At 40.8% G+C, this 15,397-nt stretch overlaps 2 protein-coding genes and 1 pseudogene across 2 annotated transcripts in view; all 3 read right to left on the reverse strand.

Moving 5' to 3' along the window:
* Positions 1-165, reverse strand: part of LOC128484152 (cytochrome P450 2K6-like) — a 16,436-nt gene extending 16,271 nt beyond the window's left edge. The window contains exon 1 of the mRNA XM_053460473.1: positions 1-165. This exon is cut by the window's left edge and continues 18 nt beyond it. Within this exon, the coding sequence (XP_053316448.1) occupies positions 1-165 (165 nt within the window).
* A 351-nt stretch (positions 166-516) lies between these two features.
* LOC128484153 (uncharacterized protein K02A2.6-like) lies at positions 517-1,957 on the reverse strand (annotated as a pseudogene).
* Positions 1,958-6,708: 4,751 nt separating this feature from the next.
* Positions 6,709-14,471, reverse strand: LOC128483470 (cytochrome P450 2K4-like). Its single transcript, XM_053459680.1, has 10 exons — positions 14,402-14,471; positions 12,340-12,538; positions 11,384-11,546; positions 10,645-10,794; positions 10,318-10,478; positions 9,501-9,674; positions 9,024-9,165; positions 8,078-8,262; positions 7,178-7,319; positions 6,709-6,958 (listed from the first exon to the last, which is right to left on the reverse strand). Exons 2-10 carry the CDS (start codon positions 12,520-12,522, stop codon positions 6,780-6,782), a joined length of 1,479 nt encoding a protein of 492 aa, XP_053315655.1. The 5' UTR covers positions 12,523-12,538; positions 14,402-14,471; the 3' UTR covers positions 6,709-6,779.
* Between the last annotated feature and the right edge of the window lie 926 nt (positions 14,472-15,397).

The raw sequence follows: 15,397 nt of genomic DNA on the forward strand, positions 1-15,397 counted from the left end.
AGGTTGCCATAGGTCCACAAGGTGCAAATTCCCAATAAGTGGCAAAGGCTTTGGTCCTGGAGGTAAATTCCGATCAACACTTCTACTCCAATCGAAGGAAAAATACAGGAAAAACACACACGTCACGAAGAAATAAAATACTGTGGCAGGATCAATGGGAATCATTTTTTAGCAGCACCTTTACAGAGGAGACAGAATGAAAAAATAGACAAATGTTATTTTTGTGTATTTGAATGTTATGTAGATGTTGCTCACAAACACAGACAAGCAGTGGAACATAACGTCTTTTCTTAACTTAATTTACCACATGCAACACATTAAGATATATACACAAGAGACCTAACACAACAGAACAAGTGCACATTTCCATTATGCTGCCATCTACTGGCAAACAGACTACATAGTACCCCAATACATAACACTCCTCCCCCCTAGACCTCAAAGTTTTTCAGATAATTGGGAGGGTGGATATTACTCCTTGGCCGCCCCAAGGTTGGAGCAGATTCGCCTGGACCATCAGCTTGGCCGTCGTCCTGTGCTCTGTCCTGGCTCTGCAACAACAACTCCTGGAGAACTGACACCTGTATCATCTAGTGGTTCTCCAACATCTAGCATCACAGGAGACCCAGTATGACTGGGACCCGCAGCAGGCACAATCTTGTTACTTCGTTCCCGGATCTGATCTATGTGCCTTCGTAATATTCTACCATCAGCAATCTGTACTTTGTATGACAAAGGTCCTGTGGCCACAAGTACTTGTGCAGGTATCCATCTAGGCCCAAAAGCATAGTTCCTCACATAAACAGCACTGTCAGGTACAAATACTCTCACAGTAGAAACATTATAGCGCTCATTGAATTGCAATTCTTGCTTCTCTTGCAGCTCAGCCATCAAATCAGGATGTAAACGATCCAGACAAGTTTTTAGACGGCGGTTCATGAGGAGCTCTGCTGGACTCCTACCGGTGCTTGAGCATGGTGTCACATGTTTTGCAATAATTCTCTTGAGTGAGTCTTTTGTGGGCTGAACCATACGCTCAGCTTGACCATTTGAGGATGGATGAAATGGTGCAGTTGTGACATGTCGAATAAGATTACTTTCCATAAAGATTTTGAATTCTGATGAGGTAAATTGTGTGCCATTATCAGACACAATTGTATCCGGCAACCCATGTGTAGCAAACAGACTCGTTAGAATCTTTATGACAGTGACCGAGGTAGCAGATGCAACTGGAACAACTTCTAACCATTTCGAAAAGGAGTCAACAACTACAAAAAAACCATTTGTACATGAAAAGGGCCAGCAAAATCTATATGTAAACGGGACCAAGGTGACCTAGTCTCTTCCCATGGTTGTACCGGGGCTTTAGCTGGAGCATGACATGTGGATTGACATGGTGCACAGTTCTTTACCCACTTCTCAATAACTTCATCCATTTTAGGCCACCAAACATAACTTCTGGCTAAAGCTTTCATGCGAACTATTCCAGGATGTCCCTCATGGAGGGCATGTAAAACTTTAGCTTGTCCTGCATTTGGAATTACCACTCTGTTCCCCCATAAAAGACAACCTTTATAGGCAGATAGTTCATGTTGGCGTACAATAAATGGCTTGAACTTGTCTTCAACTTTTGCTTTTGGCCACCCCCTCCAAACCCAGTTGAGCACACGAGAGAGCAATGGATCCTTGGCCGACATACGAGCAATATCATTTGCATGTGCATTGGCTGTGCAGCCAATGACTGTAGACAATCTGCTCCAATAAGAACGTCATCAAAATAAGGAATTACACCCGGAAGTCCAGATAAGAGGTCCTCCGTTAATTTCTGAAATATGCCAGGAGCAATGGAAACTCCAAACTGCAAACGTTTTGCTCGGAAAGCTCCTTTGTGTTTTATGACTGTTTGTGCATCAGCAGCCTCATCATCCACAGGTAACTGCTGGTAGGCTTGAGCCATATCTAATTTGGCAAATACCTTCCTTTTTGCCAAAGTAGTAAGAATTTGATTAACAGCTGGAATTTGATAAGGATGCTCTTGCAATGCTTTGTTGATTGTACATTTGTAATCCGCACAGGTTCTGACATGACCATTTGGTTTCATCACTGGAACTATGGGTGTACACCACTTAGGATGTGTCACAGGTTCAAGAATAACTTGTTCTACAAGACGTGTAATCTCAGCATCTATCTTGGGTCTGAGAGCTAATGGAACTTTGCGAGGCTTCCTACGAACTGGAGGTACTGTAGGATCTAATACAAAAGAAACAGGAGGACCTTTATACATGCCAAGACCTTCCTCAAAAACTGCACTAAAGTCATCAACCACATTCTGTAGTGTATTTGTGGATACATTATGAACTCCAGTTAATGTGATTCCTAGGGGTTCATACCACTCTCTACCCAGCAAGCTTGCTCTTTGTCCCTTAGTAATTATTAAACGTAAGTGTCCTCTGAATTTACCGTATTTGACCGTATTTGACTTGTTGTAATCTACCAGATGAATATCACAAGGTACTATTGAAGGGCCATTATGAGGCCATAACAAGACAAATGTCTCTTCTGAAATCAAAGAATATGCGCACCCGGAATCTCCTTCCATTTTGCAAGGAACATCTTGGAGCACAATCTCAGTGTAAATCTTAAGCCCTGATGGCGAATTTTCCACTGTATTTACATAGTCATTTGAGTAAACACCTGTAGTCATTTCACTACCCCAAACAGCATGTGGCATATTAACAGAGTGCGCTGCGGTTGGCATCGTACGTGCATTTTTTTCTTGCATTATATTGGTTTTGTGTCCCGCTGGCTTTACTTTGGCAAACTCTCTGTATATGACCTGTACGTTTACATTTGTGGCAAACTGCATTTCGGAAATTACATGTATTACGTCTGTGTTTTCCGCCGCAACTATAACAAGTCCCTTTAAATGGAGCAGTGACATTAGTGTGTGGTGAAAAATCCTTTGATTTAACATCCATTTTCCTCACTAGATTTACTCCAGGTGGGTTATCTTTGCTGGAGGATTGTATCTCTTTGGAGTGTAAATATGCAGCCTCGTATGCAAGCGCTTCTACTTGTGCAGTAATAAAAGTTAAGTTTTGTCTTGCAAGAAGTCTCCTCTGTAATGCTTCATCATGCACTCCACACACCAGCCTGTCCCTAAGCAAGGATTCTAAACTGGCACCAAAATACCCCCCCCCCCAATTCCTCTCCTTCGAAGTTAAGGGAGTCAGGTATCAGGAACTAAATGTAAATTATTTGTAATAACAAATAATAATGACTCATTGGCTAACGTCACAAGTTACATTTAATAGAGAAGGGTTAAGTCTGCAGGGTTGTCCTGAAGCTGGTGGGGTGGTTGCATAGCATCAAGGAGCACCTCTAACCAATTCCCTCAGAGTTTGAGTGTGTGTGGGTTGGGGAGGTTTAGTGTATGGCGTTAGAGTAAGTGTGTGTGTTAGTGTATGGTGTCAGAATGTGTTGGTGTGTTAGTGTATATTGTTTAAAGTGAATTGGTACATTACAGAGGGAAGGGGCCTGGGGGCTAATTGGCTTTAGCAAACCAGAGATGTTGCTAGGCCTCTGTGACCTTATTTTATCTATATAGATATGCAATAAGTAGTGGGGTGATGTTATGTGGGCAGGTTTGATATCATATCCTTGCCTACTAATGCGAAGGGGCCAAATATATCCTGACCTCAGAAGACCCCTAGACTTACCTCTATAAACTGGCAAAATATGAGTCTCGGCATAAGATATGTCAGAGAACTTCCAAGTACTTCTATACCTTGGGGTTCCAAATTAAATAGAACTCGAGCGGCTCGAGAGAAATCAGTCAGGAGTGTATTTATAGTAAGATCTCTGATTTTATTGCGTAGAGGCACATATATTTATACCCACCTAGAAAGGGGCTGAGGCATAGCAAACATTCCCAACATTGAGCAGTTATTATGATTATACGGGCGTATTTTGCATATCCTTTACTGAAGCATAATCAGGTTAAATCATGAGTTCTGTCTGAGATCATGTGTTCCTGTTTTACTACGCGAAACTCACACATAGACAGTTACTAATTTATTCTTAACCATTTCTATCCGATGGTAGCTGTAAGGACCCAAAGTCAACAACATATGACTCATATGTAGAATACTAGTATTCTTCCACACATAGATCACTTTTGTTTTTTACATTTTAACCCCAATCTTACTAAACCATATACCCCTACTAGGTTATTTCATTACCCATTACCCACTATGTATGGGAAGAAGGGGGTATTTTTCTACTACCACTTGAAAGGGTTCTGGAAGACCCATATTTTTTCCTTCACTTCCCCAACCTGGTATTTGACACACACAGATTAACACACACACACATGCTAACATGCTGTGTTATTATGACAGGTTCACATAGCATTGTGCTACCTGACCCCAATGGGTGCCTCGTTTACCTGCTCTGTGTACTGACCTTGGCTTTGTCTTAACTGCCCATTTAGAGTACCAAACCCGACATTGGCTAACCCTGCATTTCTGACCTGGCATCCTGTGATATCTGCACTGGGCATCTACCTGTGGCATCACTTATACAGGTGTCTGCCACCTCCTACTAGTGCTTTGCTATCTATTACTCCCCTGTACCTAGAACCTTTTGTTTATCTGCCTATACCTGAGCCTCCACACTATTGGAATCATCCCTGTCACCTTATCTTGTGGCTCAACCCTATGCTAAATGTATCAGGGTGAAGAAATTCTGTGGTATGTGTACTCCTTGGTAACGTAGTGATGAAACAGATATTTACACATGCTCTGTAACACCATATACTAACACTCAGACACACTAACACTATCTGCTAACACATGCATTCAAACCATGCATGCATGCACCATAACACCATACATTTATACCCACTTTCTCTAACACCATACACTTACTCACTCATTCTAACACCATATGCAGGGGTGTCCAAGTTTTTTCTGCAGTGGGCCACTTAATCAGAACTGAGAGAAAATATGGCTTTTTAGCCACACTGTGGGTACACGCTGGATTTAAGCTGGTTGACGCACACTGAGTTGATCAGGGCCGGATTAAGAGCATCACGGGCCTGGTGCTGAGGATTTTGGTGGCCATTTTATAGAAATAAATAAGATATACAGAATTTTAACTCTTCTGCATCGATGTGTACAGCATAAAGAGAACATCAGTGTTCGGCAGATAAAATAGGATAGAATCTTATGTGATGGGACTGAGAGTAATCAGTACACTAAAAAAGTCATCATACACAGGATGCCTGAAGCCACAATTTACTGCCATTAATCCTTTTTAATAAAATATGCAGATTGAAATAGAGTAAATAACACAATGCCTTTACTTTTCCTCTCACTTGTTTCTGGGCCAAAAAAGTTTTGTCATCTGAAGTAACTACAAATTCAGGAGGGCGTTTTATCTCTGGATAAATAAAAATGACATAGTTCTATTTATTCCTACAGTAAATAAAGTGCCAGAAAACAGACAACCAAATACACACCAGGACAGGTTTTGCCACACCGACCCCCAAATACACACACCAGGACAGGCTCTGCCACACCGACACCTGCTCGTGTATTCTAGTTTCCTTCTACAAACAGTCTCACCAAAATAACAAATTATCTCCTCATCTCTAAAAGAAAAGGTCACTTCTCTCTTCATATTCTCTTAGACTTCAGTACAGCCTTCGTCACTCTTGACCTCCTGTACCTCCTGCAGGTCTCCCTCCTGCCTCAAGTTATACCTCTCTTACTGCACCTTTACTGTCTCCTTCCCTGGAACTTGGTGTTTTTCAGGGCTCATATCTGTTACTTCTACTCTTCTCCATCTATACGGCCTCCTTCTCATACATAATATGTTCTTAATAGGTTCTCAGTAACACTGATGACATGATAATTTATGTTTCCTTTCCTGAAATCTCACCTTTTCTTCTAACTCATCTCACCAACTGTCTTTATGGACTTGCATCATCATGGTCATGGTGTCCCATTACCTGAAGCTCAACATCTTCAAGACTGAGCTTCTGATTAGTCCTGTTATGTGAACTCTCAATCACTAATAAGAATGCCACAATCCACCCAACAGACCACGCTTGCTGTCTTGGTGTTACATTTCACTCTGCTCTTCTCCTTCATGTCAAGTCACTAATGGAATGCTGCAGCCTGCCCCTGAGAAACATCTCCTTAACGTGTCCTTTCCCTAAACAAGGAACAACCAAAATGCTATTCCATTCCCTTTTCATATCTTGTGTGGAGTATTGCAGGTGTGGACACCTGAAATGTGGTTAGACTAACCTATATTTTAAAGGGGTGTAAAAATCTCATAAATAGTAGGATGATGCCTCATTTGCATCTCGTACTTCCAATGGGTTCTATCACTCTGTCAATGCCATCTATTAGTTCTGTAAGTTGCTTTGTCCTCACAAACAATAGCTAACAATTAGTTTTCAACTTTTTGCTTGGCCCCATGGGCCTCCAGGTAATTTTTTTACTTGAGGACATTCAAAAAGCACTTATTGAAGAAAAATATTGGGCTGCCCTTGGGGAATTGGAGTCAATGGTCTATGAATTCCTTGGAACACTAAATCACTTTTATTTACTCTACGTTGCACAATTTATAGATGTTTCTGTATTTAATGTCCTTCTCTTTGCTTCAAAAGTAGCACTATATTCAGTCATTGAAGAAAACAGGAGAACAGGTATTTTATTGCCACATATTCTAAAATGCTTATTCCAGATAAAAAGTCCAGGTGTTTAGTGCTAACTGCGATGTAGCGCACGCATATGATGCGGTTTCGGATGGTTGGTAAACCCAGAAAGTGGCGTGAGGTCGAGGTCTTCTCCAGGAAGGGGCTGGAATGTGAATTTTTGCAGCAGCCTGGTGAAGAACAGGAATAGTTCCATTTTGGCTAAATTTTCCCCAGCGCAGCTCCTCCGACCTATAAATAAAGAAATGGATGACATGATCTAACAGGCTTCTTTGTATATTAGCTATGATTATTATTTGTTGATTTGCATAGTATCATCATATTATGCAGTGTAGCATAATGAGTAAACAGGACATAATAGATAACGCATCACGTAGCAAACTGGACTTCCAGAAATCTAGAAGGACTTGAGGGTGTATAACATGATGGAAATGTTTGGAAATTGTTTACCTGCAGAGAAAGGCATAAATGCTTCATTCTTAACAAAATTTCCTTCAGAGTCTAGAAAATGTTGTGGGAAAAACTGGTCGGGTTTCTCAAAGTGAGCTTTATCCTTTAGTACAGACGTCAGTACTGTGATGACTTGAGTGTCCTATAAAAAAAGGTAATTCCACACGATTCACTCAATACTCTCTGTTGGTCATGGTACAAGAGAATACATTCATTAATAACTAAGAACGTCTACAGCCTGTTATGAGTTTCCTAAAGGGGCAAAATACTGCCCTAATCACCCTCACCGCACATGAGCGCACATACTTACTAAGTCCTTTCATCAGCATTCATGATGCTCAACTCCAGGGAGGCAATCGCTTGCTATGTATGTGCCGGAGTAGGCTGGCGGTGAGTATCCCGCACATATGCATTGCTACCGAAGAGATGTTTTTGGAGTCTCTTGCAAGGCAAGCAACTAGTGGGGAAAAATACATGGTTGGGTCCCTCTGTGTATTCCAATGGTTAATATATATATATATATATATACTCAGCCATCATATGGATTAAAGTGCGTATGATACCCCTGTAGGTCCTCAGAACATGAAGTTATGATGACTCTTCCCATAGACGTAAGGTGGGGTTCTAATACATATTGGGTGTATTAGTTTCATTGTAATCACCATTACACAGGTTTCTGAATTAACTCAACTGTAGAATTTCAACCAGGGCTGAGGTCAGGTCCCAAATTCCCACCCCCCGGTTATTATACATCCCCTTATATTCATTTAATTATTTAGTGACTCTTTAATTTCACATGAAACTATCTGTAATAATAATGTTTACCCTGAATTTAGCCTCAACATTTAAAGCAGAGCAGGGTTTTTATGTCTTCATCCGGCTATAAACTCAGAGACTTGCCTTTGGGATAAAATATCCCCGGAATGTAACATCTTGAGTAGTTGCATGCGGGATGCTGATTGGTACAATGTTACCGAATCTTTGGACTTCGTGAATAACGGCGTCGGTATACGGCATTAGCTTTCTGTGTTCTGCTTGAGGCTGGGCAGATCCGATCACTCTGTCTATTTCATCTTGGACCTTTTCTACGAAAAATGCAGGTAGTAAAGTACCCCATTTAAGCGTTATATATTAAAATATTATCATATAGAAGGAAAACTCTATACTCTTCATAAGCCAACAAAACAATATTACCACAAAAGGAAATATTTTAATTGTGTAATTGTGTCTATGGGAAAACGTCATTGTTAAAGGCAGACATTGCTGGTTTTGGTAAATAGATGTTAACTGGGTAGAAGACTTATTGAGAAGCGGCATACCAGGAGACTTGCTTGCCATACAAGAAGGGGGAATAGACGGGCGGCCCTAGGTCTAGTTGGTCTAAGCCAGACTATGTCAGAATGTATATTTAAGCATATGTTTTTCTACGTTGTTACTTTTTACTTCTATATCAATTAAATTGCACATGGCGCAAACATTTCTCATGCAGGCGATACAATGGATAGGCCATATAGAAGTTTCTAAAATATTAAACCTCACCGTCACAGCAGAATTCAGGATAGTGGTCTAACTGATGGACTGTTATTTTAGATTATTTGTTGTGTTTTTTTAATGTCTACTGGATTCATACTGGTGATCTCTCCAGTTTCACCCAATTCTTTCAATCTGACAACGATTACAACGCCTTGTTATGAAGGTACAGCTAGATGTGTCTCACCCGATTGTTTGGGACTTATATTCGGGTCTACTATCCTGGGCCTTTCTTTAGATGTATACATTGTCAAATATCTAATTAAATCATCAATCTCTGGAAGGTCTACAATATATATATATATAGTTATCTTACTTTGAATGTCCGGGTATTTCATCATTAAAAGAAGGCCCCACCGGAGAGTGGTCGAGGTCGTCTCCATCCCGGCAACGAATAAATCAATCACAAGCATTGTTAGATTTTCATTGTGGAAATAGAATTCCGGATTAGGCTTTTCCTGTAATAAAATAAATAAATACATAATATGAAGATGTCTATGGAGATGTCTGCCTATGTGCTGGACTTTATACACCTGCTAGTAATGAGTGCGTCTGAAACACCTAAACTCAATAATTACGAGGGGTGTCCACATACATTTTGGTCATATAGTGTATAATATATATATATTATTTATACAATGCTTTTAGATACATTTTGGGGACTTGATGAATTTAGAAGAAGTGCTTTCGACCAATGTTGTGGTTTAATTATCTGACACAATCACCTCTTTTTGCTCATTTTTGTTGGTAAAGCCGAATATATAAAAATAAACAGGTAAGGATACACCATTACCTCTTGTTGTTTGACAAGGAACGCGTCAATAAGATTTTTCTTGTCGTTAATATCCAGTTGTTTCTTGTGGTTCATGAAAGTCTCCTTCATAAAGATCTTTAACTCATTGGCGTTTTTGTAAATCTTTTGGCTTCCAGGCATCCATTGCAGGATAGATGGAAAGGAGTTGTACAGCTATGGCAAGAAAATGCAATTTGCATGTATTAGATAAGGTTGTAACATTTTTTTGCATGTATTAGTCGTCTGCGTCATGGTGAAAACTGTTTCCAATGGCTTTTCTTGTGAAATGAACACATCTGGGTAGAAGGCACAGGTACGTGGGCAATATCCAGTCCTACAGGGGAGTAGGCTACGTAAACCTAAATTATATCTAGATCTGGCATAAAGGGGCACCCTGGCCATCATTTGTATTTAAATGCATGTGATAGCTCAGTGACCTCTTTTCAAAAACATTTTTTGCATGCAAATGTACAGAGGGGATCGTCAGTTATTAAAAGAGCTTCAAAGTGTCATGGCAAATCCTTTCATACTTATTTAATCAGTCGCTAATGGCAGGAGTAGTTTCAGAAGAGTGGAGGTTGGCAGCTGCAGTCCCACTTTGCAAAAAACATAGCAAAGAAGATTCAGCCAGCTGCAGACTAGTCGCAGTCTAATAAGACCCCCTCACGTGCATGCGCAGAAGGCGCTCCATTCCATTTTAGTAAGAGTGCTTTCCAGCCAGCAAGTGCTGGGTGCTTCAAGCATTAGTTAGTTTAGCGTACTTCTAGAGTACCACGGATCAAGATCAACGTGAAAAGAAGGCATGGAGGCAACTTACCAGCACCGAAGGTCTGCCCGCAAGTCTCACATTCTCATTTACTAAATGCATGAGTCTTAAAATTGTTGGGTTGTCATATTCAAATCGATGGCCAAGAATTATGGACACAATTATATTGGCCACAGCGGCATTCACTAACATGGTGTTATCAAAAGGCTCTCCTGGAAGGAATCAGCAATAAAACAGCCAATCATTCAATGGGGATGATTAATAAAAGTGCAAGAACAAATGTAAAATGTGCAAAACTATATTTTTGTATCAGAATTTTGTATCAGATATTAGAATTCTTTTCGAAACAAACCGAACTGCATTATTTCAAACTCTAACCTTTGTAAGAATTGATTTTTTCCACCAAGGATTCACATTCTTCGTTAATATTATTTTCGATGGTTTTCTTTCCCATTCCAAAATCTCGTAGTGTAGAAAGGGCGAACCTTCGCATAATTTTCCAGTTTTCATCATGGGAAAAAGCCACACCTTAAAAAAAAATGGCTAAAATCTATCAACACATGTAAGGCGAACAATAACAAAGACATTTTTTTACCGATCTTTAATCAACAGATCAAACTTTTTGCCCAAAAAATAGATCAAAATTTAGCAAAAAAATTTTGAACGCAAGTATGAAGAATAATCCACACATTTTAATTTTATTTTTTACCCATAAAACCTTATTAAATAAATAATAATAAAAAAAAAACACCAATGGCGTGTCTAGTGTCTGTGCGTAAAAAGGCAGACTAAGAGGACGTTAGAATTTACAGCCAAACGTTAAGGAATAAGACAAAATGTATTCCTGGAAAAGGCCCTAAACGAAAAAAAAAATGGAGGCTCTGAGCAACTACCTGAGCATCTTATATGGTATAACCACCACTGTCAAACATGACTATGATTTATCTATACTAATTTTACATGGAGAGTTTCTGTAATTTTCTGTCCCGGACATTGCCAGGAAATAACGTAGATGATGTCACCTGCCCTCCATTTCATGTAATATGTTTTTGGTATTTGCACTTGGATCACTGTCTGCACTATAAGTTTTAAGGTTTGTATCGTTTATTTTACTTACCGTATCCTTGAGATACATCGTGGAAGATTGGTATGTTGGCCCGTCCAGAAAACGCCTCGGAGTGGTTAACGAGAGCATCTTTCACGGTGTCGTAGCCACACAGCACCACTATCTTCTCAGCACCCAACTGAATGCTGAATATTGAACCATACTGCTCGGATAACTGAAAATGGAAAATAAGAAAAACATAATACCCTATCAACAATTCAGTTCCTTAGACCAAGGCATCTCCGTTGGAGGGGTGGCTGTAGTTGGGGCCAGTGACATATTTACCTTGGGTGCTGCCCTAGGTACCCTGCATGGCTGGCATCCCATACAAACGGAGCACCAGGATATGCCGTCATATCCCACGCTGTGTCTTAAAGGCACACAGAGCCTTTTAATGAGGTCTGTGGAGGTCTATGGAGGCTATGGAGGTCTTTTAATGAGGTCTATGGAGGTCTATGGAGGTCTTTTAATGAGGTCTATGGAGGCTATGGAGGTCTTTTAATGAGGTCTATGGAGGGTATGGAGGTCTTTTAATGAGGTCTATGGAGGTCTTTTAATGAGGTATATGTAAGTCTATGGAGGCTATGGACAGCAAAGATCTCTCATCTAACCGCCTCATTGTGTAGTGAGACACCAGGGGGCTTAATGGAGTAAATGGAGTCACAATGGAGTAAAGACGAATGCCAAGATATGATGTCATATATCGGCGCACAACTTTACTGCGTCTCAAGGTGACCATGTGGGAGCTGTGATCAGACCTCAACCGAATTCACAGCAGTTTACTTACCGGTGGTGTATTCTGGTTTATTAAGGCTATTTCATAATCCTTAAGAATAATACTAAGGCTTATAGATGATAAAGGGGGGTTTATTGCAACAAAATTAGATAAATTAGACATCTTGATTGTAATACATCATATTTTTGGTTGATTTTTCCAATGCGGAATTTCTTAATCAATTAAACATTACCTTTAAAAGTGTATCAAAGGGTCTCTTCAGATTCCAAACATGCAAAGTCCCAATGATTGATAATAGATTTGGCCCCGGAGGAAAATTCCAATAAATATTTTTGCCCCGAGAACGGTAAAAATATAGGAAACACACACAGAGAATAAAGTAAAAAAGTACTGAGGCTGGATCAACAGGAATCATTTTATTTTAGAAAAACCTATACAAAGGGGACAAAAATAATAAAAAAAATTGGTGCATGTCGTGAAGCTTAATGCGAAATTACTAGTGATATTTAAACATTTGGACATAGCTTTGACCCGGCAAATACGTCAAGGAATTTTAACAGTATTGTGACGGAACCCTCCATCACTGGGGCAACTGGAGAGGCCTGAGAGCCGGCCTCCTCCCTACCGACTATGGGCCCTGACTTTGAAAAGACCAGGGAGTGGCAACCATTGTTTCAGTTTAATGTCAGACTCTTCTTCCCCACCCCATGGTGCACTACTATGTTGTATAAGTCAGCCCCCCCATGGTGCACTAATATGTTCTATAAGTCAGTTCCCCCACCTCATAAATCAGTCTCTCCTTCCCCCCCAGTTCCTCCACTAGAGATATTTACCCCCGGCCATCCCTGGAACTGATTTGGGCAGTAATAGATAGTGGAGTTTGGGACCCTATTGTAATGTTAATTCCGTTACTGCCCCTGTTGTCTCTGGGAGGCAGATTAAGGGGGCGGTTTGTATCCCAATATCTTGATTATGTTAATGTGTGTTTTGCCGCCTGTGTCTAAAATAAATCAGTCTTGGCATGGAGGCAACTTACCAGCACCGAAGGTCTCCCCGCAAGTCTCACATTCTCATTTACTAAATGCATGAGTCTTAAAATTGTTGGGTTGTCATATTCAAATCGATGGACAAGAATTATGGACACAATTATATTGGCCACAGCGGCATTCACTAACGTGGTGTTATCAAAAGGCTCTCCTGGAAAGAATCAGCAATAAAACAGCCAATCATTCAATGGGGATGATTAATAAAAGTGCAAGAACAAATGTAAAATGTGCAAAACTATATTTTTGTATCAGAATTTTGTATCAGTTCTATAAGTCAGTTCCCCCACCTCATAAATCAGTCTCTCCCCCCCCCCCCAGTTCCTCCACTAGAGATATTTACCCCCGGCCATCCCTTTTTTGGGCAGTAATAGATAGTGGAGTTTGGGACCCTATTGTAATGTTAATTCCGTTACTGCCCCTGTTGTCTCTGGGAGGCAGATTAAGGGGGCGGTTTGTATCCCAATATCTTGATTATGTTAATGTGTGTTTTGCCGCCTGTGTCTAAAATAAATCAGTCTTTATTTTGGTTTATACCCTACACTGAGTCTCGGCGAGTGACTGGGAAACCGGGGTAAGTGTGTTGTCCCAGGCTAAGGGAGCACAAGTCAGCGGAGGTAGTCGTTCGGACTATCCAGCTTCCTACATAGGTAACATTGAGAAGGTTTATCTGTGTGAGTGTCTATGAGTTGTGTGAGTGTCTGTGAGGACTGTGGGCTCTTGGGTGTCCAACCGTGTCCCTTCCAGGTCCAGCCGTGCCCCTTCTACATCCTCCAACATGCATTTACTGCTATGGACACCTGAGTATGTCATCAGACTGGCTGCCTTATAGCGTGAGTGCATATTTCTGAATGTTGAGTTTGTGAGAATATTCCTATGAATGCAGTGAGTTGTGTAAGTGTGCAGTGTCAGTGGAGTGTGTGAATGCCATGGGATTTATGGCGTACCAAGTGCATTTTACAAATGTGTGGCCCCCTAGTGACTGTAGATTCAATCTCCCCGTTCGAGTTTGCATATCCACCAACATTTTGCATGTCCACGGCACCTGTTTTGGGAGGTGTAGCTAGAGACATGGACAGCTTTGGGTTGTCGGTATATGTGGCTGATCAGGATGCTTTACCACCTAAACCAAAATCAGGACTACAAACACTCCAGGGACTGATCTTCACCATCAAATTCTTAAGGTATTGAACCCATGATGGTATTCAATGGGTACAGCATATTGGCTTTTATCAGATGCTATTTACTTACAGAACTATAGATGTTCCCCAGCGTTCTCTTGTGCTCCTTCTGTTAACATCACACCCGCCTTGCATAAAAAAATTTAAATAACTGGTTTGTTACAAAACATCTGCTTTCCAAACCAGTCCAACCAGTGATCATTCTTTCTAGTTCACTCCCCAAAGCTGTATTTTTCTTTTAAAGGGGAAGCTCATGAAAAAAAAAAAAAAAATCTCTTTGAGCATAAACCCCTGTGTACAGTGCTGGAGGTTAATACCCCCTCCCCCCAGCGCTGTATATAGTAATAACCCCCAGCGCTGTATACAATAATAACTCCCAGTGCTGTATACAGTAATAATCCTCCAGCGCGGTATACAGTAATATAACCCCCAGTGCTGTATACAGTAATAACCCCCAGAGATGTATACAGTAATAATAGGCAAATAATAAATACATTGCCTCAAGGTGCCATCTTTCTCATCATAAGGAGGAATCGCGCTCTAGCTCCATAGCTACCGTGTCTGGAGAGACATTTAATCAGGAGGTACTTGATGAGCATTTATTTTCATCAAGGCTTCTTATATAAAGCTCCAACTACTTTTTGTGTAATATAAAAATGTAAAATAATATACCATATTGGCTCGATTATGGGCCGCACCCGATTATAGGCCGCACCCTAAAAGTTAGGTGCTTTTTAAAGAAAAATTTTGATTTTTTTGAAAAAATACACATCAGTGGAATAGTAAAACAGTATTCTAACTCACACACTGTATTTTAACATTTTTGGCATCTATTATGCAGTTAGTCAACATATATTACATACAAACAGAAAACCAATAGCCATTTTAATGCACCTTACTTATAGATATGCCCCTCTGCCCCCAGATATGCCGCCACTCTCCCCCCAGATATGCCGCCACTCTGCCCCCAGATATGCCGCCTGTCGCGGTCCCGGGTCCGGTCGCGGTCCCGGGTCCGGTCGCGGTCCCGGGGTCTCGTGTGCGGCGATCCGCTCGCGGCTCACGG

Source organism: Spea bombifrons, chromosome 3 (assembly GCF_027358695.1).
Source record: "Spea bombifrons isolate aSpeBom1 chromosome 3, aSpeBom1.2.pri, whole genome shotgun sequence".
In the NCBI taxonomy this organism is placed as follows: Eukaryota; Metazoa; Chordata; class Amphibia; order Anura; family Pelobatidae; genus Spea; species Spea bombifrons.